This window comes from Sceloporus undulatus, chromosome 1, assembly GCF_019175285.1.
Source record: "Sceloporus undulatus isolate JIND9_A2432 ecotype Alabama chromosome 1, SceUnd_v1.1, whole genome shotgun sequence".
NCBI classification, from domain to species: domain Eukaryota; kingdom Metazoa; phylum Chordata; class Lepidosauria; order Squamata; family Phrynosomatidae; genus Sceloporus; species Sceloporus undulatus.
The window spans coordinates 257,382,266-257,406,535 of record NC_056522.1 but is presented as its reverse complement, the minus strand read 5'-3'; the positions used below and the strand labels follow the sequence as shown (position 1 = coordinate 257,406,535).

At 44.1% G+C, this 24,270-nt stretch overlaps 1 protein-coding gene across 1 annotated transcript; it reads left to right on the top strand.

The window, feature by feature from the left end:
* The first annotated feature begins 1,896 nt into the window (after positions 1-1,896).
* PRPF19 (pre-mRNA processing factor 19) lies at positions 1,897-16,653 on the top strand. The gene is made up of 16 exons (XM_042446245.1): positions 1,897-2,040; positions 7,482-7,631; positions 8,467-8,543; positions 9,238-9,379; positions 9,479-9,552; positions 9,635-9,697; positions 9,917-9,958; positions 10,369-10,443; positions 11,898-11,973; positions 13,134-13,243; positions 13,700-13,855; positions 14,223-14,292; positions 14,451-14,536; positions 15,211-15,381; positions 15,924-16,029; positions 16,177-16,653. The coding sequence occupies exons 1-16, from the start codon at positions 2,022-2,024 to the stop codon at positions 16,272-16,274; spliced, it is 1,515 nt and encodes a 504-aa protein (XP_042302179.1). The 5' UTR covers positions 1,897-2,021; the 3' UTR covers positions 16,275-16,653.
* The last annotated feature ends 7,617 nt before the right edge of the window (positions 16,654-24,270 follow it).

The window sequence follows — 24,270 nt, the reverse complement described above, 5'->3', positions numbered from 1 at the left end:
ACACACACACACATTATTATTATTATAATTTTTAATTGAAAAAGAAAACATTTTTGTAGGAAACAATAAAGAACATACAGTGGGCCCTTGGTATCCACGGGGGTTTGGTTCCACCAGGACCCCCTGTGGATACCAAAATCTGTGGATGCTCTCAAGTCCCATTAAGTAAAATGGCGTCCCTTAAGTTCTATAAGATGACAAAAATCAAACTTTGCTTTTGGGAATTTATATCTTATGGGAATAGTTTCAAGCCGTGGCTGCTTGAATCCACATAGATAATGAGTTTGTGGATATGGGAGGCCAACTCTAATATAAAAACGTAATTGTGATGTACACTCATCCCTCCACATTCGCTGGGGTTAGGGGCACAGGACCCCCCTGAATGTGGAAAAACTGCAAATAAGAAAAACACTGAGGCCTGTTACAGACTTCCAAAATAAAGCTGCATCGGGTCTCTTTGGAGGTCTGCTATTTAAATGATGCATGGGTCCTAAGAGTCCGGAGGTCGCGCCAAAGCCACACTCCATTCCTAAGCACTGGAGTGCAGCTTTGGTGCAGCTTCCAGATTCCTAGGATGCATGCATCATTTAAACAGCATACCTCCAAAGAGACCCGAAGCAGCTTTATTTTGGCAGTCTGTAACAGGCCTATGTTTTTATCTGAGAGGACGCCTCTGGGAGTGTGTCAGTGTCCTATCAAATTGGTAGACTTAGGTCCAAAACACACTGCAGAAATAATCCAATTCGAGACCATTTTAACTGCCCTGGCTCAGTGCTAGGGAATCCTGGGAACTGTGGTTTATTGTGGCACTAGAGCTCTCTGATAGAGAAGGCTTAAATGTCTCAAAAAACCCAGTTCCCCAAATTCCCTAGCTTTGATCCAGGGCAGTTGAAGGGGTCTCAAACTGGATTGTTTCTGCAGTGTGCTTAGGACCTAAGGCTGCATCCACACTGCAGTATCAATCCACTTTGACACTGCTTTAGCTTCCATGGCTCAGTGCTACGGAATCCTGGGAGCTGTGGAATGAGGAACAAGAGATACAACTATGGGTTGCTCCTACCTGACAAGGACAGACTGCTCAGTACAGTTTATTATTATACTGTAGTTTGTGTTGAATGGGCTTATATCCTTGTATCTCCAAAGCATTATCCCTGGGGAATCCATCATAAGGCCACGCTGCAGAATTAATGCAGTTTTATGCCTCTTTAACTGCCATGGCTCCATGCTACGGAATCCTGGGATCTGTAGTTTTGTGAGATATATATCCTTGTCTGTCAGAGCCCATAGACTCAAGTCTATGGAGTTTATCACACAAAGGAGATTGGGAGTTTATGCCATGAATATCCTGGGGGGAAACGTGTAATTACAATGATTTCACACGATGTCGCACAAAACCCACCATGAAAGCGGTCACAGAGAAGCATTAACACGCATCTTTTTATTTTCAGGATGTTAGTGACAATGCATTTCCGATATCACTTTATTTGTACAACTGCGTGCAATAATCATTGGCGCAGTTACTCTCCATTTTCGTATTTATTTGCAGGATGCTTCAAATGGGCTTTACTCTCTCTCTCTTTAATGCCGAAATCAGCCTCAGTGTGACAAACTCCTATTGAGAGCTCATGCTGCCAACTTCTTTCTTTTAAGTTAGTCTCAAAGGTACTACAAGATCCCTTGGCTCACAAATCGCTACAGAGATTACTTGGCTGGCTCGCTCGCGCTCTCTATATATGTGCCCAGGTGCATGCTGGGGCTTGTAGTTGAGCAGGCATCCAAATACGGAAGTGGCCGTTTTCCTGTGGACCGTTAGGCCTAGCGGCGGCAACGTCTCTATACTCTGGAAGCGCGCGAGACAAAAAAGGGGGCGGGGCTTGGGTCCCATTTCCGGCCAGCGGTGCTGCCTTCTCCCGCGCGCTGCCCTCCTCTGAGTCTGGGGACCGGAAATAGAACCCTGCGCTCGGGTCTCGTGGCCCGGAAGTAGCCGCCAAAGGGGGAGTTACAGCGAGGAGGCGCCCGCCATGTCCCTCATATGCTCCAGTGAGTGACCCGCTTTCCTCCGACTCCCTTCTCCCTCCGTTCTCCCCTCAGAGAGGGACTGCAGGGGCTCCGGGAGGGGGCCGGGGTGGGCTCCTTTTGTCCCCTGAGGGCACTGCGGTAGGGCTTCCGGGCTGCTTCAGGTTCGTAGCCCTTCCTAGGCATTACTCTGTTCCAATCCATACAACAGCCCTGCAAGGTAGGCCTTGTATAAGGCACAGAGGGCGGCTTCTCTTAGGATAGAGGTCCAGAACACACTGCAGGGATAATCCAGTTATTAGAGACGCCTTTAACTGCCCTGGCTCGATGTTAGGGGTTTCTGGGAGCTGTAGTTTTGTCAGACGTTTAGCCTCCTCTGGTGCCACCACAAACTACAGCTCCCAGGATCCCCCTTGCACTGAGCCAGGGCAGTTAAAGCGGTCTCAAACTGGCTTACTTCTGCAGTGTGTTTGGGACCAGAGAGAAAGGCTGAAGTGGGGTTTCCTTGGCTAGGCTCTAAGCTGCTGTGCTGAGCCTGAACTCCAGCTCTCTTGAGGAGCTTTCCCAGCAAGTGTTGTGCTTAATAATAATAATAATAATTATAATCTTGTAATTTATTACAAGCCACCCTCTTCCCCATTTCCACTGGTGTGGAAGTGAGAGCTGGGCAGTGAAGAAAGCGGATAAGAAGAAAGTCAACTTATTTGGGATGTGGTGCTGAGGACACAGTGGACAGCCACAAAGACAAACAAATGGGTCCTAATGCAGGTCAAGTGTGAAATACCCCTAGAAGCCAAGATGGTCCAATTGAGGCTGGTGTACTTTGGACACATCATGAGAAGGAATGATTCACTGGAAAAGACAATAATGCTAGGAAAAGCAGAGGGAGGTAGAAAGAGGAAGGCTGCATGCTAGATGGATGGACTCTATTGAGGAGGTCATTGGTAGAAAGCAGAAAGAGAGGAAGACCTCACATCAGATGGCTAGACTATATTAAGCAGGTCACCAATATGAAGTTGCAGGACCTAAGTAGAGGTCCTTGCAGGTGGTGGGTCTTGGAGATGTCTCATCCACAAAGTAGCCATGAATTGAGGTGGTTAACAACAATAGCAGCAACAAATTGTGATGTAGTGGTTTGAGTGTTGGACTACAACTCTCGAGGTCAGAGTTCCCAGCTTGGGCATGAAACCCACAGAAGCAAACCTCCTCTGAATAAATCTTGCCAAGAAAACCCCATGATAGGGTTGCCATACATCAGAAATGACTTGAAGACACACAACAACGTTGGATAAAAGGCAGATGGTTGTACAAACCTGTGCCTAAAGTGCCACTGTGTGTGTGTGTGATTGAGTGTGTGTGTATAAATGTGTGTGTGTGTGTATCTAGATCAGTGGTTCCCAACCTGTGGGTCGGGACCCCTTTGGGGGTCGAATGACCCTTTCATGGGGGTCTCCTAAGACCATTGGAAAACACCTATTTAATTACAGTTATGAAGTAGCAATGAAAATAATTTCATGGTTTTGGGTCACCACAACATGAGGAACTGTATTAAAGGGTCGCGGCATCAGGAAGGTTGGGAACCACTGATCTAGATAGACAGACAGACAGACAGACACAGGCTTCTGTCTTGAGTGAGCTGTAATTGTTTAGGCTGTAAATCTAAGCACTCTTACTGGCCCTGTTGAAGCTGTGGAGCTGTCACACAGCAGAAGATGGACATTTGTTTTCTGCTGCGTCCAGGATAGGTGCTCCACTAGTGCTCATAAGTTCCAAGAGGAAGGGCATTGGATGAACTCTTGGCAAGACTCAGTAGTTTGAAAACAAGTACTTAGACTTCTGGGATGGTGGGCTTAGCTGGGACTACATCTGCATTGCAGAAATAAGACACTTTGACTTCACTTTAACTGCCTTGGCTTACTGCTGTGGAATTCTGGGAATTATAATTTTGTGAGACATTTAGCCTTCTCTGGCAGAAAGCTCTAGTGCCACAACAAACTACAAATCTCAGTATTCCATAGCATTGAGCCATGGCAGTTAAAGTGGTGACAAACTGGATTATCTCTACAGTGTAGCTGCAGCCTATGTTAGTCTATGTTGCAGCAAAAACAACAAGGAGTGTTGGAGTAACACATTTTAATTGGAATAAGTTGTAGTGGACGACAACCTGCACACATCTGATGAAGGTGACCACACTTTATGGCAGCTGAATAATCCTGTACTATTTAGTTTATAACATACACAAGACTTTGCAATTACCCATTGTGGTGGTGGCCTTTTCCATGCTGCGAATCTTCACAAAGAGACTGGATGGGTGTCCCTTGGGGTGCTTTAGCTCCAGAATTCTGACACTGAGTGGGCAAACTAGCCAACCTATACGGCCAGTATAATCTTATAAACAAGAGAAGGTGCTTAGGGCTCAAGTGTTAAAAAATACTCTCTGGTGGAAGAGACCAGCCTAGAGCTTTGAATTTATGCATGGATTCACTTGTATGCACACATGAACCTGATGCATGCATGCAAATCTTGGATATAATAATAATAATAATAATAATAAAGAAGAAGAATAATATTTATATACTGGCGCACTGGTGGCGAGCAATCGGGCGGTTTACAACATTAAAATAACATACAGCATAAAACAATATATTTCCCTCCCCGCTCAAAAAGTTATTAAACTGCTATCTAATAAAACCACAATAACTAGTTAAACAACAATAAATTAAACAAAATAGTACCAACCGATAACAACTGCAACTTCGTCAGTTCTAAAGAAAAAAAAGGGGGCTTTGGAGACATTAACTGAGAGGGGGGAGATCCTGAGGCCGGGATATTTAGTCTGGGAAGGCCTGCCTGAAGAGATCCGTCTTGACAGCCTTTTGAAGCTGTCCAAAGATGTTAATTGACGGATCTCGTCCGCAGGTCGTTCCCAGAGCCTAGGGGCGACAACAGAGAAAGCCCCTCCGGGAGGGCCGCACAACCTCGATTTTTGAGGCTGCAACAAGTTCCTCCCAGAGGACCAGAGGGGGAGACTGGGCGCCTGACTCTTGAAACTATCCGTTGTATCTTTGTTATTGATCTTAATTGTCTGGAAGACTATTAAGCTATCAAATAGATGCTTAAATAGCTTGCTTATTAGCTTGCAATTATTGTCGTTCTTGCCTTTCACTTCAACAAAATGCAATGTTTTATGCTGATCTGTAAACTTAGAGATGTGATAGGGCTTGATGGCTTTCTTTGTCAAACCCCCCCCCTTTTTTTGGGGGGGGGGAAGATAGACAGTCTTTTACTTAAATCATTTTGCTGCTGGGTAGTCTTTTTAACTTGTTTAGGTCTTTAGTGCAAATATTAAGAAATTATTACATTCTAAATTTAAGTAGCATTATGGCTGTGCCACGGTTTTAATAGTATATAGTAACAATGCCTGAACAGCTATTGCAAGCATGATTTCTTTCATAAGGCGAGTGAGTGACTTGCCCCAAACTGCCAGATCAGTGCATTGCTGTGTTAAGACTGTTGAATGAGCACTTGAAGGGGGGGGATTGTATAGGCTAGTTTCATTCACAATTGTCCCCATATACTGCTCTTGCTGAACACATTGGTTTCCAGTGCCGTTCAGGGATATGTGGCAGTGATGCATAGTGATTGTGGTGTGCAAAGCTAGCCTGTGTCACCCCCACATTCAGGGTGTGCAACAGAGTAACTTCCTTCATTTCAAACTGGGTTCATATTTATCTAAACAACTACTAGAACACATTTGATTTACATTAGTTACATGTTCATCTTACTTAATTTTAAGCATGCAATAAATCAAGTAGCCCAAAATTACATAGGTGATGTTCTCATTTTTCCACATGCACCTGCTTTTGATTCACCTTCTTAACTCACTCAACAGCTTTTACTACTATTTCATTGCTATAATTAGAGTACCTTTATCACATCTCTTTATAATAATGCAGTATAAAAAAATAATGCCTCCATGAATGCATCAAGAATCCCTTTTATGGTACAGTTTTCCCCCCAGTGATTCTATGCTCGCTTTTGATTCTAGATTCTGTTTAAATTTATAACTTTACCTCCTGATCATGAAAGCCTTAGTACAATTTATCAACTTGTTTGTAGTACCATAAAAGTTCGTAGACAGAATGCAAGCCTTAAGATTTCTCCACTTTATATCTTTATGCATTTCTTTACGTTAATTAGATTCTTTACAGACCATTTTGACAATCTAGTGATTATCTTTACTTATTACTAAATAAGGAATAAAAGCAGTTACAAAGCTGTGGAATTCTGTAGAATTAACAAGTATGGTGGAGTGGCACAGATGTTATGTTAGCATCTATATCTTCTCTTCCAGCTGGGTGGATCTAGAAAATGAGCTTTCTGAGTTGAAAAAAAAATATTGCAATTACAGGCTAGGCCATCTTAAATGCATCTATAATTGGATAAATGTTCCATTGTGTGGGTGTGCTTCAATTCTGCATCTTGAGGCTTTAAGAATAGTTTGTGGGTGTGATTTACAAACATGGCATGCACATCTTAAGACTGCAGCCTTTCTAAATCATCTTTGATCAGACACAGTGACTCTTACTCATTCTCCTTGGTGATTATGAAAATCTGAGCTGAATGTTAACTAATTGCAACCTTGTACTGTACAGATGGCAGATACTAAATATTGAAAACAGTTGTTCAATTGTAGTAAAAGTTGGAGAATGATCTATCTCTTGTTTTTGATTATTTCTATATATGCAACTCCTTGTGTGTGTTCCTTCAAGTCGCCAGTAGACCATGAATTTCATAGGTTTGCTGATGCTACAATGCACAGAATGGGAATGTGGTTTTCTCAGTGCCAGAATCTGGTGTGGTCCTGTTCCAAATTGAAAGGTTGACCATTTGAGTCCGTTGTGCTGGGAGTCATGTCTGCTTTTGCAGGGATGAATAAATAATATGCAACTACCCTCATGGAAGACATCCTTTTTCAGGGTTTGTACTGTTCATTCCAGAATGCCAAAACCAATAGTTATGCAACAATATTAGTTCTGTGGTCAAGACTTACTGCTTTTATTTTTATACAAGTGTAGTGTAGTTTGAGTGTTGGGCTATGGAAACAAGGGTTCAATTCCCTGCTCAGCTGTGAAATGCACAGGTCACATGCTCTCAGCCTCAGGGGAGAGCAATGGCAAACCTCCAGTGAACAAATTTTGCCAAGAAAATCCCATGATTTTGCCTTAAGGTCACCATAAGGCAAAAATGACTTGAAGGCACACACCATTGGTAATGAGGTATGATGTGCTGCACAGAAAGGTTATCAGACATTAGTGTGTTCATTCTAAATTTCTGAGAGTTGGGATAATAAATTTTCTTTGGAACTAATATATTTTCACTCTCCTTCCTGACTGCTATGAGAGATGTGGCCCTTTACATGTCCTGCCTGTTTTTAGCTGTACAGTACTTTCTTTTTCTTACAGTTTCAAATGAGGTGCCTGAGCATCCCTGTGTATCCCCAGTCTCAAACCATGTCTACGAGCGAAGACTGATTGAAAAGTATATTGCAGAGAATGGAACTGATCCAGTAAACAACCAGCCATTGTCTGAAGAACAGCTCATAGATATCAAAGGTGAAGAGGAACAGAACAGCTAGAACCGAATTTGCCATGTGCTTGATATGTTGAGAGTGGAGTTATTAATCTTTATCTTATTCCTCTTAGATTTGGGGTTGATTTTTTAAAACTTGGTTGTTGGCTAGGGTAAGGATGCTATACTTGAATAGAAAGGATAATTAGGCCTGTTACAGACTGCCAAAATAAAGCTGCTTTGGGTCTCTTTGGAGGTATGCTGTTTAAATGATGCATGCATCCTAAGAATCCGGAAGCTGCACCAAAAGCTGCACTCCGGTGCTTAGGAATGGAGTGTGGCTTTGGCGCGACCTCCGGACTCTTAGGACCCATGCATTATTTAAACAGCATACTGTACCTCCAAAGAGACCCGAAGCAGCTTTATTTTGGCAGTCTGTAACAGGCCCTAGATAAAACTATTTAAACCAGAATGTTACATCTGTTCATATCTGGATAAAAATAAATATAAATGGTAGTATCTTAAAAGCTGGGCTAGCATATAACAGAACCAGGAAAGTCCCTCCCCCCCTCACACACACACCTTTTATCCTCATTGTGCATGCTGCTTTTTCATTTGGTTCATAGTCCCCCCCCTTCCAACTGCATTTTGTCCTTCTCCCCCAGTTTTTCATCCTGCATGATTGGTATGAAAGGAGTGGATAAGGGCCAGTGTGTAATTATTAAACTGTAACTGTAGGTGGTGCCAAATGGATGTGCTTACAATGGATGTGTAAGGCACACTTACTCCTAACAGTTTGGTAGCACTGGCAAGCTTATGAGACAATAAGCTTGATGTGGGAAGTTCTTTCTAACATTTCTATGTGCTTGTCATTTTTAGTTGCCCACCCAATTCGGCCAAAGCCACCTTCTGCAACTAGTATTCCAGCCATTCTTAAAGCACTTCAGGATGAATGGGTAAGTATATATTCCCCCTCCCTTCAGTATTATGTAGCAGAACCTTCTCTTTTGTTCACAAAAATGAAATAACTGAAGTGTTCTATGTGCCTTAAGTCACTCCTCCCTGGCTTCAGTTGTGTCAAGCTTTTTTCTTTGCTTAGAGTGGCAGAAATTAAAAACTTATTAGGAAACTTGAGTAGGGTTGGAAAACTTGAGAAGGAAGGAAGCTTCTGAACTAGGAGTAGCTTTGCTTCTTCAGTAAAATTGATAGACTTGCTATGCTGGTCACTTTTCCACTTTTGGCAAAATATAATTTACATGTAATTTGGCCACATTTATACATAGTAATCCAGGGTCCTTGGCTTATCCTGGCTTGCTATAACATGAGCAACATGATGGTGCATGCAGCCCATTTATTTCTGCTTTGGTTTTTCCTGTCACATGAGCAGGATAGTCAACAAGCCAGGATCTGTCATGAAAAAAAAAATCAGTATTTGTGGTCACCTTAGGAATCTTGGCTTATGTAGAAACAACAATCCCACATTCAGATATTACATGAAGTTTTCTGTTCCTTTTGTGCAAACATGAAGACAAAAAATAAATGTGCTTCATAAACCAGCATACTGCTGGTTTATGAAGCCTTGTTTATTTTTACATATGGACCTGGTCAATGTGCTGTAGATACAACAGTATACTAATATGCCTTGTGCAGGATGCTGTTATGCTGCATAGTTTCACACTGCGCCAGCAGCTGCAGACTACACGCCAAGAACTGTCTCACGCCCTCTACCAACATGATGCTGCCTGCCGTGTCATTGCCCGTCTCACCAAAGAAGTCACTGCTGCAAGAGAAGGTAAAAATTCAGTGGATTATGTGCTCTTGGGTAATTTCCAGAAGAAGAGTCAGTTGTGCCAGCTGTCTAACCTTCCAAATCATGTGTGTCTCTTCACAGCTTTGGCAACTCTGAAACCCCAGGCCGGTCTCATCGTTCCCCAGGCTGTGCCTTCTGCACAGCCGAATGCAGTGGTAAGTTACACCTGTGTATCTGTTGATTTTCTCCTTCATTTTCTCTCTTTCTCTGAACTAACAGGTTTCTTTCCATTTTCAGGGTGCTGGTGAACCAATGGATCTTGGAGAGCTGGCAGGAATGACTCCAGAAATTATCCAGAAGGTACAAAACACCCTGACTCAGGCTTTTCTGTCCACTCCTTGTTCCATATATTAACTTTTAGATCTGGCTATGTTTATAAAAAGACTTATGTCATTTCCACACCATTTTGCCTTTCTTCTTGCACAACAGCTGCAGTACCTGACATTATAACCTGTCAATCTGTGTTCTAAAATGCCAATTTTTGAACCTGGCTTCTAATAATGCTGTTCTGTTTTGCAGCTTCAAGACAAAGCCACAGTTCTGACCACGGAGCGTAAAAAGGTAAGTCCTTCTCTAAAAAGCTTACTGTTCAGAAGGAGAGTGTCAGGTAATTCTGGTGTGCGCATTTATTTATAAATATTTCATTAAAATGAAAACTGCAGAGGTGCAGCCCATTGTGTTGGATTGATGAGATCCATCTGGCTGAATTTTATCAAGATGAAATAGGGTAGGGAGGGGGTATTACTTAAAGGTTGTATACAGGTTAGAGCAAAAATCATTGTTGAATAATCATGATGTATTGAAAGATACTATATGTGGAGTTATAAATATGATTACTTTGGAACAATTTGTAAGGCTGATAGATGTTATCATGTAACTGGAAAGTATAACTGGAAATGTATAGTTGTAAGAGAATACATAAATAAAGCTCACCTGAATAAAAAAAGAATTTTATCTGGTCATTCTGGTAGAGAGGGAAGACTGTACCGGAGGAGCTGGTAAAGCCAGAAGAATTAAGCAGGTACCGGCAGGTGGCTTCACATGTGGTGAGTATATGCTGATCAGGATCAGGAAGTCTATTTTGTTATTTGCTGTTGTGATGGAACCTCTATCCAGAGTGCCTCACACTTTCAACACTTGAGCTCCTGTCACTCGTCATGCCCTTTTGTCCCAAGATTCCTTCCTGGATCTGGTACTCAGACCTCAAAGTGACTACTGTTCCAGACAAGTGGCTGTATTGATTAGTGGGTTCAGTGTGACAAAGTGTAAGCACTTGTCCTAATCAGCTTTTAAATAAAAATAGGTACAGTTGTAGAAAATAAAACCACTAAAGATATATTCTATAACAAATAAGATAAACATGAACTTCCTGAATTCTTTCCATATTCCTCAAATCCTGTTCAGATTTTAGCAATTTCCTTCTTCCAAACTGGTCTTCCCTCTGCCTGTGACTGCCCTCACGAGCATCTTAAGTCATAATCCCTCTCCACAATAGCCCCCTACCCTCACAGTAATCCATGAGATGTGATTGGCTGGTTCTTGCCCAGATTCTCACATGCAGTTGTCAGATGTTTTGATTTACAGCAAACGTATGAGTAAGAGACTTCCAAGTCATCAATTTACATGCTTAAGACATGGAAAAAACAGAGCTTTGTTGACTGTGAAATAGTCTGCTTCTAGTGCGGTCATCCTCTTTTTCTATAGGCTTCCACTTTACCAAGGATTATTGTCTTCTTCAATGAATCATGTTGTCTTGTGATGTGTCCAGAGTATAAGACCCTCAGTTTAGCTTCTATGTTTTGGCTTCTGGGGAGAGTTCATGCTTGATTTTCACTAACATGCCCATTTTGTTTTTGTAGCAGTCCATGGTATATGTAGAACTCTCCTCCAGCATCACATTTCAAATAAGTCACTTTTCTTCCTGGCTTAGGTCTATACCTTCTAGAATCATATGTTCCATCTAAATAACTCTTGTTATTGCCTGACAATTACCCCTCAGTCATGCTTCACATTAATCTGACCAGGATTGAAAAGGCGCTTAGCTTTTGTCACCTTTTGCAATAAATGTTACTGTGACAACATGCCGCCATCAATCATTAGTACTTGGCTGTTTCTGCATCCAAGGCCAAACTAGTATGATGTTACAGGTTGAGGATTTTCTCTCATTGTCCTCATTTCTGAAGTAAATTCATGCTTGCTTATTCTACTTCATTATAGGAGGGAAATAACTTGGCCTTGCTGTTGAGATTAGGATTCCTGGGGGTGGGGTGCATGAGGCTGCAGGCTTGGAGCTGGGTATGCAGTGATACATCTGCCATAGGTTCTTGTCAAAAGGAGGAACTGCTTGTTCTCTCAGGGACACCAACACAGAAAAACCTGAGATAGAGCTAGCTGTCTAAAGACATCCCTTTTTGGAAGAGTTTCCCTTCCCCCATGTTGCCTGGCTTTTTTCCTCCTTGAATTGGTTAGTGTTAATGCCAGCATTATTGCTTTTGAACAGGGATTGCACAGTGCCAGTATACCTGGCATTCTGGCTCTCGATCTGTGTCCTTCCGACACCAACAAGATCCTCACAGGTATGTGAAAGCTTTTGGGTCAGAGGCTTTCCAGAATATCGCAGTATTAGGCTAGTGTCAGCCATGGTGGACTTTGCCTCTCTGTCAAAAGCACGTGTTCTGTTTACTCCATGTTTAGATTGGGAAGTCTTGGGCAGTGGCCTTTCCCCCTCTGATATTTTAGAGCTAGGTTCCTTTGTTAGAACCAACTGAAATAGGTCTGGTCAATCAATGGGATTTCCAAAAGTGTTCAGTTATCAAGTTCACATTGATTTAGTATGCCCATCTTGCCTTGGACTAAAGGTTAAATTTTACCCAAGGGTGGGTTGATAACCTGAGGTCTAGGAACTAGAATTGCCCCTTGTCAAAAGAATTCAGAATGACCGTTTTCCCCATTGCATTTTACTGCTAAATTTTATAAAGTGTAAGCATCAAAGCACAAATGCCCCCTACACCTTCAAAGTGAGTATATATATGGCTCTCTACCCTGCCACCGCCACCATCGCTGTTTTAGGTTCAGAAGAGGTTTTTTTCTAACCAGGAAGTAAACTGAAAATTGCTTCTCTTTCTGAACAAAGCCCCTCATGCCAAGGCAACTGGGGGGTGGGGGTGGGAAGGACATGGTGAAATTGCCCTCTTTAAAGAGTGCAGGGGTTTTAAGTTTTTTAAAAAGTGAAAGATTTTCAGAATGCTGCATACACCTCCCCAAAATTCACCAGATGAGATGTATGCAGCCTATGGGTAACATTATTATATGGCTATGAAGCCATATTAATAATGGCTTCATAGCCATATAATGGTCAGCACAGGTACACGGGCTTTGGAGGAGGAGATAGCTGCACAATACCACAGTACTGTGGGATAAGGTAACTGCAGGCACTGTGGTGGTTGGGAAGGGGCAGCCTGCAGTTAAAGCTGTGTCAATCATGAGACAAAGCTACCATATTGGGTCCAAAACAGCTTTCTTTTCTGAAAAGAGATAGGGTTTGCAACTGTTCACTCCCTATCCTCTTGTGGTCCAATATTTCAGAAAGGGCTTACCCTGGCATCTGCTGAAGTCACAAACAGTCCTTGGCTGTACTTTGCCAACAGATCCTGAGGGCTGAAAGGGCGTAGGGCATTTTCTTGGTTCTTGAGTGCTGAGCCCTTTTGGCTTCTCAGGTCGTGCTTTTGTTTTCCAGGTGGAGCAGATAAAAATGTTGTTGTTTTTGACAAGAGCTCGGAGCAGATCCTGGCAACTCTAAAAGGTCACACTAAGAAGGTCACCAGCGTAGTGTTCCATCCATCACAGGTAAGGACTATCGTTCATTTTACATTATTTATAACTTTATTTTAATCTGTAAGCATGGTGTCCTTGGCTGCATCTGCACTGCAGAAATAATACAGTTTGACACCACTTGAACTGTCATGGCTCAATGCTATAGAATCCTGGGGATTTTAGTTTTATGAGACATTTCGCCTTTTCTTACAGAGCTGTGGTGCTGCAACAAACTACAGTTCCCACAATTCTATAACCATTGCAGTTAAAGTAGTGACAAACTGGATTATTCCTGCAGTGCAGATGCAGCCCTTGACTGCTTGTCCATTTACCTCTCTCAATTAATTGTGTGATCTTTCCAGATGGAATCAATTCATGTTTTGTAGTCTAAAATGACAATTCAGGATATGGATGCTATTTTCCTTCTGAATTCAAAAGAAAAAAAAATCTAGCTTCAGTCTAATTCTCAGTCTTCCCTTTCCCCTTTAGGAACTAGTGTTCTCAGCTTCTCCAGATGCCACTATCCGGATCTGGTCAGTTCCCAGTGCTTCATGTGTGCAGGTTGTGCGTGCCCATGAGAGTGCTGTGACAGGGCTGAGTCTCCACGCAACAGGAGATTACCTGCTGAGCTCTTCTGATGACCAGGTGAGATCTGAACTAGAGGCTCAGATTGTGTCACTTGTCAATTCTTTGTGCTCAGGGTATTGAAAAAGAGCATCTGCAAAATGAGAGGGGTGTGTTCCATTTTCATATTTTATTTTTATTGTAGCTAGCTATTCTTCTTTTTTAAAAAGAACTTTCCAAGTATCTCTCTCACCTGAGATAGAAGATGGCAATAATATAATCTAAGCCATAGTGAAGAAAACATAGATATCAGTTTTTTAAAAACTCCCAAGAGATCAACACACACAACCCCCCCCCCCCCCCCCAAGAAATAAGTCAAAAATTGCTGGAACAGGTTTTGGCAGAGAAGTTTTCATAAAGCCAAAACTCAGCCTTTCCTCTCTTTCAGTATTGGGCTTTCTCTGACATCCAGACTGGTCGTGTTCTCACCAAGGTCACAGATGAAACTTCTGGCTGTGGTAAGGATTTTGTATTTCATACCTAAATTTAGTACTTCATGAGAGAGATTTGAGAGAATGCAAGGTTTAGTGTGGTTCATGGGGAGAAGCAGGCTGGTTGGAGGCTTAACAGTATCCCTCTCAGTTTTGTGGTGATCCAGTATTGTCTCTCTTTGTAGCTCTCACCTGTGCACAGTTCCATCCTGATGGGCTCATTTTTGGAACTGGAACTATGGACTCTCAGATTAAGATCTGGGACTTAAAGGTAAGAAGATAAACAAGATGTAGGTCCTTAATCTGTTTTCCAAATTTGGTTGTAATGATTACAGACAATGGATGTGAAAGGTGTACAAATTTAAGTGTGACATATACATGCAAAGCACTGTTAATATCCTTGTGGGAAAGTTGCATAGTGACTGGTTTGCACTATTATATTGGCAGAGAATGCACAAAAAGTGCTGCTTCGGTCTGGTCTAGAACCAAACTAAATACAGAATAGTTCAAGAGTCTACTGCCATCCTCTGGATGCTCTATGTCATCTTTCTTTCAGAGCAATATATCTCTTTAAATTTAGTGTTAAATTTCATTGCAAGAATATCTGATACTGTGATTGACACTTACTGTTGACTGCAGCTTTTGGGTCAGTAAATACAACTGTGTTATGTGATGATGGTTAAAGCCATTTTATAGTGATGTTAGGGGGAAGCAAAACATTGCTGGGCATTATCCACTGGGAAAACTGGAAGGACAGCAAGCCCCCCCAGCTCCTCCAGTCACAAAGATAAATCACAGGCAATGTATTAATTAATTGCACTATCCATTGCAACAAGTCTTATCTTCAGGTGTGCTGTTTGCAAATTCTTGTACACCAAAAAAATAGTTCCAAACTATTTGTGGGCTTACTGTATCTAACAGTGGTGACTGATTTGCTTTTCTTAGGAACGGACCAATGTAGCAAACTTCCCTGGACATTCAGGACCTATTACAAGCATTGCCTTCTCTGAGAATGGCTACTACTTGGCCACTGCTGCTGATGACTCCTCTGTCAAACTCTGGGATTTGCGTAAACTGAAGAACTTCAAGACACTGCAGCTGGACAATAACTTTGAGGTTTGTGTGTTCCACTGGCCTGGATTCCTAATCTCTATTTTGCATGTAGCTGCTGGAATCCCCACGTGTACCCGTCTTGAGTCCTTTACCCTGCTTTGAATCCTTGGGAGACCATTGCATACCTTTTCAGTGGCTGGCTAAGCTATTCATAGATATTTACCCTAGCTTGGGGTACCTCACTTTTTTTTATTGGGACACTATTATTGAGATGGTAGGAAAATTTGCTTTGGCTGCAGTTAAGATAAGAGCTACATATCAAAAGCATTAGTTTTAACAGTAAAGAATTTTACTGTTACACTTTTATAATTTTGACAACTTTTTGTTTTATCATTTCTATTTTATATTTGATGCCATATTTTAAAGTTATTCTACCATTTGATTTTTATTTACGTATATGGAATTGCAACAGGTCATAGCTTTTAGCAATGAATAACAGTTCAAAGTAGTATTGCGGCACTCGTGACTGCAACTTTCCAAGACATTTGGCTGGAGCCTGCTTCTGAACCAGAGACATCTGCATCTGTAATATGTCTTCTCTTTAGGTGAAGTCTCTCATATTTGATCAGAGTGGAACATACTTGGCCCTGGGTGGCACTGATGTCCAAGTATACATCTGTAAACAGTGGACAGAGGTTCTCCACTTCACAGGTGAGGGACGAGTGCGCTTTATGGCATTCTTGAGAAGCTCTGTATTATGTCCAGAAAGTTGTGCTGGTGGTTAGTATCAATATTTGTTTTAAGGTTGGGTTTTCTTGAATTGGTGTCTTTTCTAACTGTCTCCTCTTCTTTCTGCAGAGCATAGCGGTCTGACAACAGGAGTAGCCTTTGGGCATCATGCCAAGTTCCTTGCTTCAACAGGCATGGACAGAAGCCTGAAATTTTACAGCCTGTAGCTCCTCTTTCAGAATACAAAGGGAGTGGAGTCTATTTTGCAGTAGTATTAAGATGTCAGGGTAACCATGAAGCATATGGGATGGGGGTGGGGTGAGTGGGAAATAGAGTACATCATAGCTTTTAATCTCAGTTCAGGCTGCCTGTAGAATGGAAAGTTGAGCCCTGTGCTGAATGATTTGTTTTTCCTCTTCCATATTTGTTCTTTTCCAGCTTTGTCTGTGCTGTGATTGTAACTGTATTGAGCCAAACCCATCCAAGTGTTGACCATCTAGTGAAGGGTGGTGTCAGGGATGAGGACAAAGAAAGGGATGGGGAGATGTGCAGTTTTTTTTGTATGCAGCTCTCTAGTTTGATTAAAAAAAAGACTATTCAACTATACATCTTAATGGTGCTGCGTAGTATCTGTTCATCATTTTAAAACATTTCTTGGCTGCTCCTCAGTTTGCTAGAACTTCCATATATCTAGCACATGCATTTTTATATGCCTAAAAGTGTTTGAGGTGTTACTCTAGAAGGAAGTTGTTTTCAGATCAATTAATGGAAAGGGAGATATAAGGTAGGTTCTTTAAAAAAAAAGATCAGCCAGGTTTTGTCTGAAATTGTCAAAAGAGTTTGTCAAAAAGTCACATAAGTGTGGAAGAAGCAAAGGTCTGGCAAAGGCTTTGCTTGCTTTCTGGAGAAAAAGGAAAGACATTTCTTGTCTCTTTTCCTCTGACATCAGTAATTACACCATGATTGCCTCTATAAGAGGGCTTTTCTATATTCGCTTTAGGCCTAGTGCTGTAAGACCCTTCAGAAAGAAACCGGGAGTGGGTGACAGTCTAGCCTCTCTGGGACTGGAGTTCTAGAGTCTCCCTGTAACTTAAGGAATGTGTCACCATAGTCGGATCTGACATCTCAAGGAATAGGCACAGCTGCCACCCAAGATTTAATTGTGCTTATTCACGTCTAGCTACCATTGAAACCTGAGCTTTCAAGCTCAGGCTTACCAAGTGTGCAGACCTGCATCTTCAGAGGAAGTTTAATGCTATCCCGCACAAGTGCAATTCCTTTCTTTGATCTGCCTTTCAACTGACTAGGAGCATCTCTGTCTTTTCTGGATTAAGATTCAATTTGTTTGTTCTTACCCATTCAGTTACTGGTGACAGACATTGGTTTAGGACCATAACAACTTCCTTGGCTTGTGGTGGAATGCAGTAATAGAGATGGGTGTCATCCACATACGGATGACACCAAACCCTAAAACTACAGTCACCCTCTGCCAGCAGTTTCGTGTACTGTATATGTTAAAATAGCATGGGGGACAGAACCAAGCCTTTCTGCAGGCCTGCAGCCAAGGGGTGGGCCAGTCTCCCAGTACCATTGCAGGGTTTGCCCCTGCAGAGTGGAATGAAACCAATAAAACAGTACCCCCAGGTCTCATCTCAGCACAGTGATCCAGAAGGATTCCATGGTTAGTTGTTTTGAAAGCTGCAGAAGATTCAGCAGCACCAGTGGACACACTCCTTATTTAGTTCCTGGCATAGGCCGTCCACCAAAGTGACCAAAGCCATATGTCCCATAATCACGCCTGAAACCAGACTGAAATAGATATCTCAACTAGAAGTCCCTGGAGTTGGGAGACCACCACCCTCTCCAGAACCATGTCTAAAAATTGAATGTTAGAGGCAGGCTGATAATTATCCAGAAGGTTGGATCAAGGGAGGTTTTATGGTGTATAACTACTTCTTCAGGCAAGCTGGAACTCTGTCTTGTTTTAGCTAGCATTAACCACTGTCTACACATAGCCAGTCCCCATTTCAACTTTTTTTTTTAAACGCCAGGAAGGGTGAGGATCTAACATATAGTGGCTCGCATATCTGCAAGAATCCTGCCCACATCCTGGTTTGCACAAATGCCCAAATTGCCACCACCTGGCATCAGTACCAGGAAGTTTTGGAGCAGATCATAAACAGCATATAAGCACTTAGAAGGAATATCCATGTAACTAAGTCAACATAGGTTTCTCAAAAACGGGTTATGCCAAACTAACATCTTTTTTTGATACAGTTACAGACTTGCTAACTTGCTTTCAGTAAGCCTTTGAAAAGGTCCCCCATGATACCCTGCAAAAATGCTAGTAAAATATTGGCTCTAGACAATGCAACTGTTAGTGGGATCTGTAGTTGGTGACTAATACTACAGGGTGTCACCAATGGTTCTCTTTCTTCCTGGAGAAAAATTACTAGCTGGATTCCACAGTTTCTGTCCTGGGCCCAGTGCTGTTCACATCTTACCATTAACTTGGATGATGGAATGGAGGACATGCTTATCAAATTTGCAGATGGACCACCATTAGGATGGGTAACCAATACCTCAGAGACAGCCTCAGATTCAAAATGACCTCAACAAATTGCAGAACTGGCAGAAAAAAATGTAAGGGTACCCACTTAGGCAGAAGAAAATGGAAATGAACAGACCCGGAAGGTAAACCTGGCTTTACAACATACATGTGAAAGGGATCTAGAATCTTAGTAGACCACAGGCTAGACATGAGTCAACAGTGTGATACGGCAGCTAAGAAATTCAGTTTTAGATTGATCATGGGTATAGTGTCTAGATTGAGAGAAGTAATGTGCCACTCTATTCATTGGTCGAATGTCAACTGGAATACTGTGTCCAGTTCTGGGTACCACAGTTAAGAGGATGTTGACGAGGTGGAGCATGTTAGAGAATGGTGGCCAAATGGTGAAAGCTTGGAAACTATGCCCAATGAGGAATGGCCGAGGACGGGTATGTTTAGGAAGAGAAGTTAAGAGGTGACATGATACTATGTTAAATATTTGAAAGAATAATATGGAAAAGGGAGCAAGTTTGTTTTCTGCTGCTCCAGAGATAGGGCATGGAGAAATGGATTCCAATTACAGGAAAAGGTGATTCCCCTAAACCAGGGGTAGGCAGTCTTTTTGAGCTGGGGGCCGGGTTGCTGTTCCTCAGACAACTGGGGGGCCAAAGCAAAAATAAATAATTAAATATTTTTTAAAAAAAGAAATATTAATAAAACCAGGACAAATGTAGGACAAAATTTTCAAATGAAAGCACTTTTTTTAAAAAATGGAGGACACGCGAAAAAATTTGATTTTAAAAAAAATGTTAATGTAAAAGCATGTTTCTGAGGCTTCTATAGACCAATTGCCCCCCCCAAAGGCCCCGGCGGCAATCGTCGGCCGGACCAGGCTGGGTGGTCAAGGCCTCGCCGGGCCGCAGGTGCCTACCCCTGACCTAAACCATCAGAAGAACTTCCTGCCAGTAAGAGTGTTCAACAGTGGAATATGCTGCCTCGGAGTGGTGGAACCCCCACATATGTTAAAATAAATGGAATCGGCCTGCATGAAGAATGGAGGGGGGAGAGAGACACACACCACATGTATGCCAATACAAAAAATGGTGCAGCAACACTGCAAAAATATGTAATTTGACACCATTTTTAACTGCCATTAGCGGCTTTGAATCCCTATGTTGGGAGAAAGGCAGGAAATATCTAAACCCACAACAACTGCTCCATCCTACTGAAACGGGATTGTAGATATGTGAGGCACCAGCATCATTGGCGAGGACGGCTAAAGACCTTATAAAGCTGCATATGCCAGGATTCCATTGGATGGAGTCACAGCACTTAGTGGTGTCAAACTGCCTTTTTTCTACAGTATGATGCATCCTTAGGTTGGTAGTCTGGATTTCAATTAGTTGTTTGCTCATCTGTATTCATTCCCTGGGTGAACACAACAGATAGCATAGTGAGTCTTTGACATTTAACAATCAAAGACTAACTTTCCACTACCAAGTCTTCCTTGACAGGACTTGTACATTTGCCAGATGCTCTTTCCAAGGATCACAACTGGTCAGTGGCGTCCTAGGGTTGGCATCCCTGTTGTGGTAACTCATGGTGTCCCTCCCCCCATTGATCTCCTCCCATACCACACTAACAGAATCCTAGTTTTAAAAAAATTGTACCGATGTACTCAAAAATGTAATTCCCATATATCACTGAGTAATGCCAATAGTAGTGACATAACAAATAGCAAATTAAATGTACCTTTAAATACAATATCATAAGCAGGTCTAAATGTATTTACATGTACATATTCTATGATAAAAAGTTAAAAATTGGTAAACATGTGATGCTTTGAAGAAAAATTAAAAAGAGTACATTTAAAAACAAACAAACCCCGAGGACTCTTCTTTCTCCGCTCACTGAGCCTTGTCACTCAGGCTTTCCTTCTGCGAGCTCAAGGTTTTTAGGGATGCATGAAATCCCGTACTCCATTTCTATCCAAAAGCAACATTTGGGGAGCAGTGGTGTCATCTCCCTCTTAGGGTGTCACCCAGTGTGGTCCAAACTCCCTGCACCTCCTTAGTGACACCCTGCAACTGGTAGTGTTTTGTTCTCCAATGATCCGAGGTAGATATATCAGTCTCCCCACTTCTTCCTTTTTGTCATACTTTCCAAGGAAGCATTTCAAAGCATAGGCCTGTCTTTACTTATACATTCCAATGGATCATCAGAACAAGCCACTATGCAATAATGAGACACAACTTTGGTTAAGCACAATTAGATAACTCACTTTGACTTCACTGTGTGGTGTTTTGTCTATAGGTGTGGCAAACTACCGAAATGTTGATTTAAAAACACCTGACCCAATTTTCTTCCACTTTTCTGCCAATTCTAGCAAAAGCTGTTAATTCCAAATCTGATGGGACTATTAACAAGAAAGTGCTAGAGCATAGGAGCCGAGCTGGATAGGCCAAGATGGGCCGAATCATGAAAATGTATGTATTACTAAATTTTGAGATTTGTGGATTGGGCAAGCTTGCTAGCAAACCATTTACAAAGTTTACCACCAACTATTTGCCAGTACCTATAAGACTCTTACCAAGAAATCCAGCATCATATTGCAGAGGTAAGGACATGTGGCGCTCAGAGAACTTTGCTAGACTCCCATCAGCACTGTTTTGCATAGCTAATAGTGTGGAAAAGGATGGTCATTGTAGTCCAGCTACATCTGGAGGCCTGCCATTTGCCCACTCATTCCACATTGTGTACTAGCCGTGGGGATTAGACATGTGGATCTTTGAAATACAGTCAGTCCTCTTATCCATGGATTTTTTATTCACAGATTCAAGCATCCATGGCTGAAAATACTTTAAAAATATACAAATCCCATAGACAAACTTGTTTTTGCCCTTTTAAGAAGGACACCATTTTACTATGCTGTTATATTAATGGGAATTGAGCATCCGTGGATTTGGTTCCATGGGGGATCCTGGAAGCAAACCCAGTGAATGCCAAGGGCCCACGGTACAAACCTTAGTGTTGGTACCTCATTGCATTTTTCTGCCGCCATGAATATTGTAGAAAATGCACCTTTTAACACAGCCGCAATGGGTGGCCGCGGCGGCAGCAGTGGCGGGCCTCTAGGAGGGCCCGCTGCCGTCCCTGGGCCCCCCCAGGGGGCCCCGAGGGCGGCAGGGGGCCTCTGGGGAGCCTTTGCCATCCCTGGGCCCTCCAGGAGGGCTCCCAGGGCAGCAGGGGGCCTCTGGGGGCCCTTTGCCGTCCCTGGGGCCCTCCAGGAGGGCTCCGAGGGCGGCAGGGGGCCTTGGGGGACCTGCTGCCATCCTGGGGCCCTCCAGGAGGGCTCCAAGGCGGCAGGGAGGCCTCTGGGGGCCTTTGCCGTCCCTGGGGCCCTCCAGGAGGGTCCGAGGGCGGCAGGGGGCCTTGGGGGCCCTTTGCAGTCCCTGGGGCCCTCAGGAGGGCTCCGGGGCAGCAGGGGGCCTCTGGGGGCCCCTTGCTGTCCCTGGGGCCCTCCAGGAGGGCTCCGAGGGCGGAAGGGGGCCTCTGGGGGGCCCTTTGCATGTCCTGGGGCCCTCCAGGAGGGCTCCGAGGGCGGCAGGGGGCCTCTGGGGGCCCTTTGCCGTCCCTGGGGCCCTCCAGGAGGGCTCCGAGGGCGGCAGGTGGCCTCTGGGGCCCTTTGCTGTCCCTGGGGCCTCCAGGAGGCTCCGAGGGCGGCGGAGGCCTCTGGGGGGCCCTTTGCAGTCCATGGGGCCTCCAGGTGGTCCAAGGCAGCAGGGGGCCTCTGGGGGGCCCTTTGCCGTCCTGGGGCCCTCCAAAGGGGCTCCGAGGGCGGCAGGAGGCCTCTGGGGGGCCCTTTGCAGTCCCTGGGGCCCTCCAGGTGGGCTCCGAGGGCAGCAGGGGGCCTCTGGGGACCTGCTGCGTCCCTGGGGCCCTCCAGGAGGGCTCTAAGGGCGGCAGGGGCCTTGGGGGGACCTGCTGCCGTCCCTGGGGGCTCCCGGAGGGCTCCGAGGGCGGCAGGAGGCCTCTGGCGGGGCCTTGCCATCCCTGGGGCCCTTCAGGAGGGCTCCAAGGGCGGCAGGGGGCTCTGGGGGACCTGCTGCGCCTGGGCTCCAGCAGGGTCTCCGCAGGGCAGCAGGGGACCTCTGGGGGGCCTTTGCCGTCGCTGGGGCCCTCCATGAGGGCTCCAACGGTGGCAGGGGGCCTCTGGGGGGGCCCGGTGCCGTCGCTGGGGCCCTCCAGGGGGCCCACCAGCTTTTTTGCCGGTCTCTGACAGGGCCTGGGGCCGTCAGGGGCCAGCAAAGATGGGGAGGCCTGGCCCCCGGAGGGTGGAAGCTCCGCCCCCTGCATGTGGCCCCGCCGTCGCCTGAGGGACAGCAACTCGGCCCCCGGCTCAAAAAGGTTGCCTACCCCTGCCCTAAGGCGACTTTATTTTAGGCGCGTTATAGAGCGTCGAAAAGCGGTGCTCTGCCTGTGCCGTCATTAGGTGCCCCTAGAAGCCCCAGCGGCCAAACCGCGAGGCTTCCCGGCGCAGCTGAAAAGGCGCCAAAATGGTGCTTCTCTATGCGTTGCAGCTATGACGCAGCGAAGTGCCAATGGTGCACTCGCGGCGTCATATCTGCCGCACAACGTAAAGATGGCAGCCCTCATGTGGAACAGACGCCACCATTTTGTACGGACTCGGTCCATACTAGGGTTAGGGGAGTCCGGAAGTGATGCCCCTTTCTAACCCTAGTACGGACTGAGTCTGTACTATTATGCCCGTCTGTAACGGGCCTTAGAGTCTTCTTGGCAAATTTTTTTAGAGGGGTTTGCCATTGCCCTCCTTTGAGACTGAGAGCATGTGACTTGGGTTTCCATGGCTGAGCTAGGATTCAAACCCTGGTCTCCCAGTATCCTAATCCAACCCTCCCAGTGTATCATTTAAATAAACACAGCCATCCCAGCGTATCATTTAAATATGACATACTTACTGCATAAGCCTGCCGGAAACTTACATAAAGGTGTTTGCTTGGGTGATAGTCAACTTGTCTGCTTTGGATGTTAATACCAGAGATTTTGATGGAGTTTGTTCCTAATCATCTAGGACAGATGGGCATGAGAGTTTACATGGACTCTTGCTTCAGCACTGAGAGGCTTTTCGCTGAGTAGCAAGGGCTGTCAAGTAGCCTCACTTGAACCATTCCATCACAGAAGACCAGGAAACACCCAATTTTCCTGAGAGGGTCACATCTTTTTGGCCATAGAAGAGCCTGATCTTGTCAGGAACAGGAGGCAGTCCAACATATATAGCCAGAGGCTGTGACCATGGCAACTGTGAGGCATAAAGAGGCAATTATAGGACAGACCAAACCAAGAGCATGTCAGTCAATATTTCTGACTATATATCTTTACAGTTAATTCTAGGAGACAGCTCATACTATTCCAAAATACTGAATATACTACTCAGAATGGCTTGGAAAGGTCACACTTCTGGACTATAACCCCCAGAATCCTTCAGGCCAGTGAGGGTTCTAGAAACTGCCATCTAAAAATATAACTTTTTGTAGCTGCAATCTAACTACTGTACAATGATACAGTTTCACCCCTCACAATACCAAAGGATAGGAAATACTCTACATACGTGAGATTCACTGAGGTGGTCACACTAATGGCAGGATTTAGGT

Excerpts from the sequence above, each read along its gene's own strand:
- PRPF19 (XM_042446245.1), top strand. Across the intron at positions 9,553-9,634 it reads CTGCACAGCCGAATGCAGTG|GGTGCTGGTGAACCAATGGA; the intron begins GTAAGTTACACC and ends TTCCATTTTCAG. Across the intron at positions 14,537-15,210 it reads TTAAGATCTGGGACTTAAAG|GAACGGACCAATGTAGCAAA; the intron begins GTAAGAAGATAA and ends TGCTTTTCTTAG.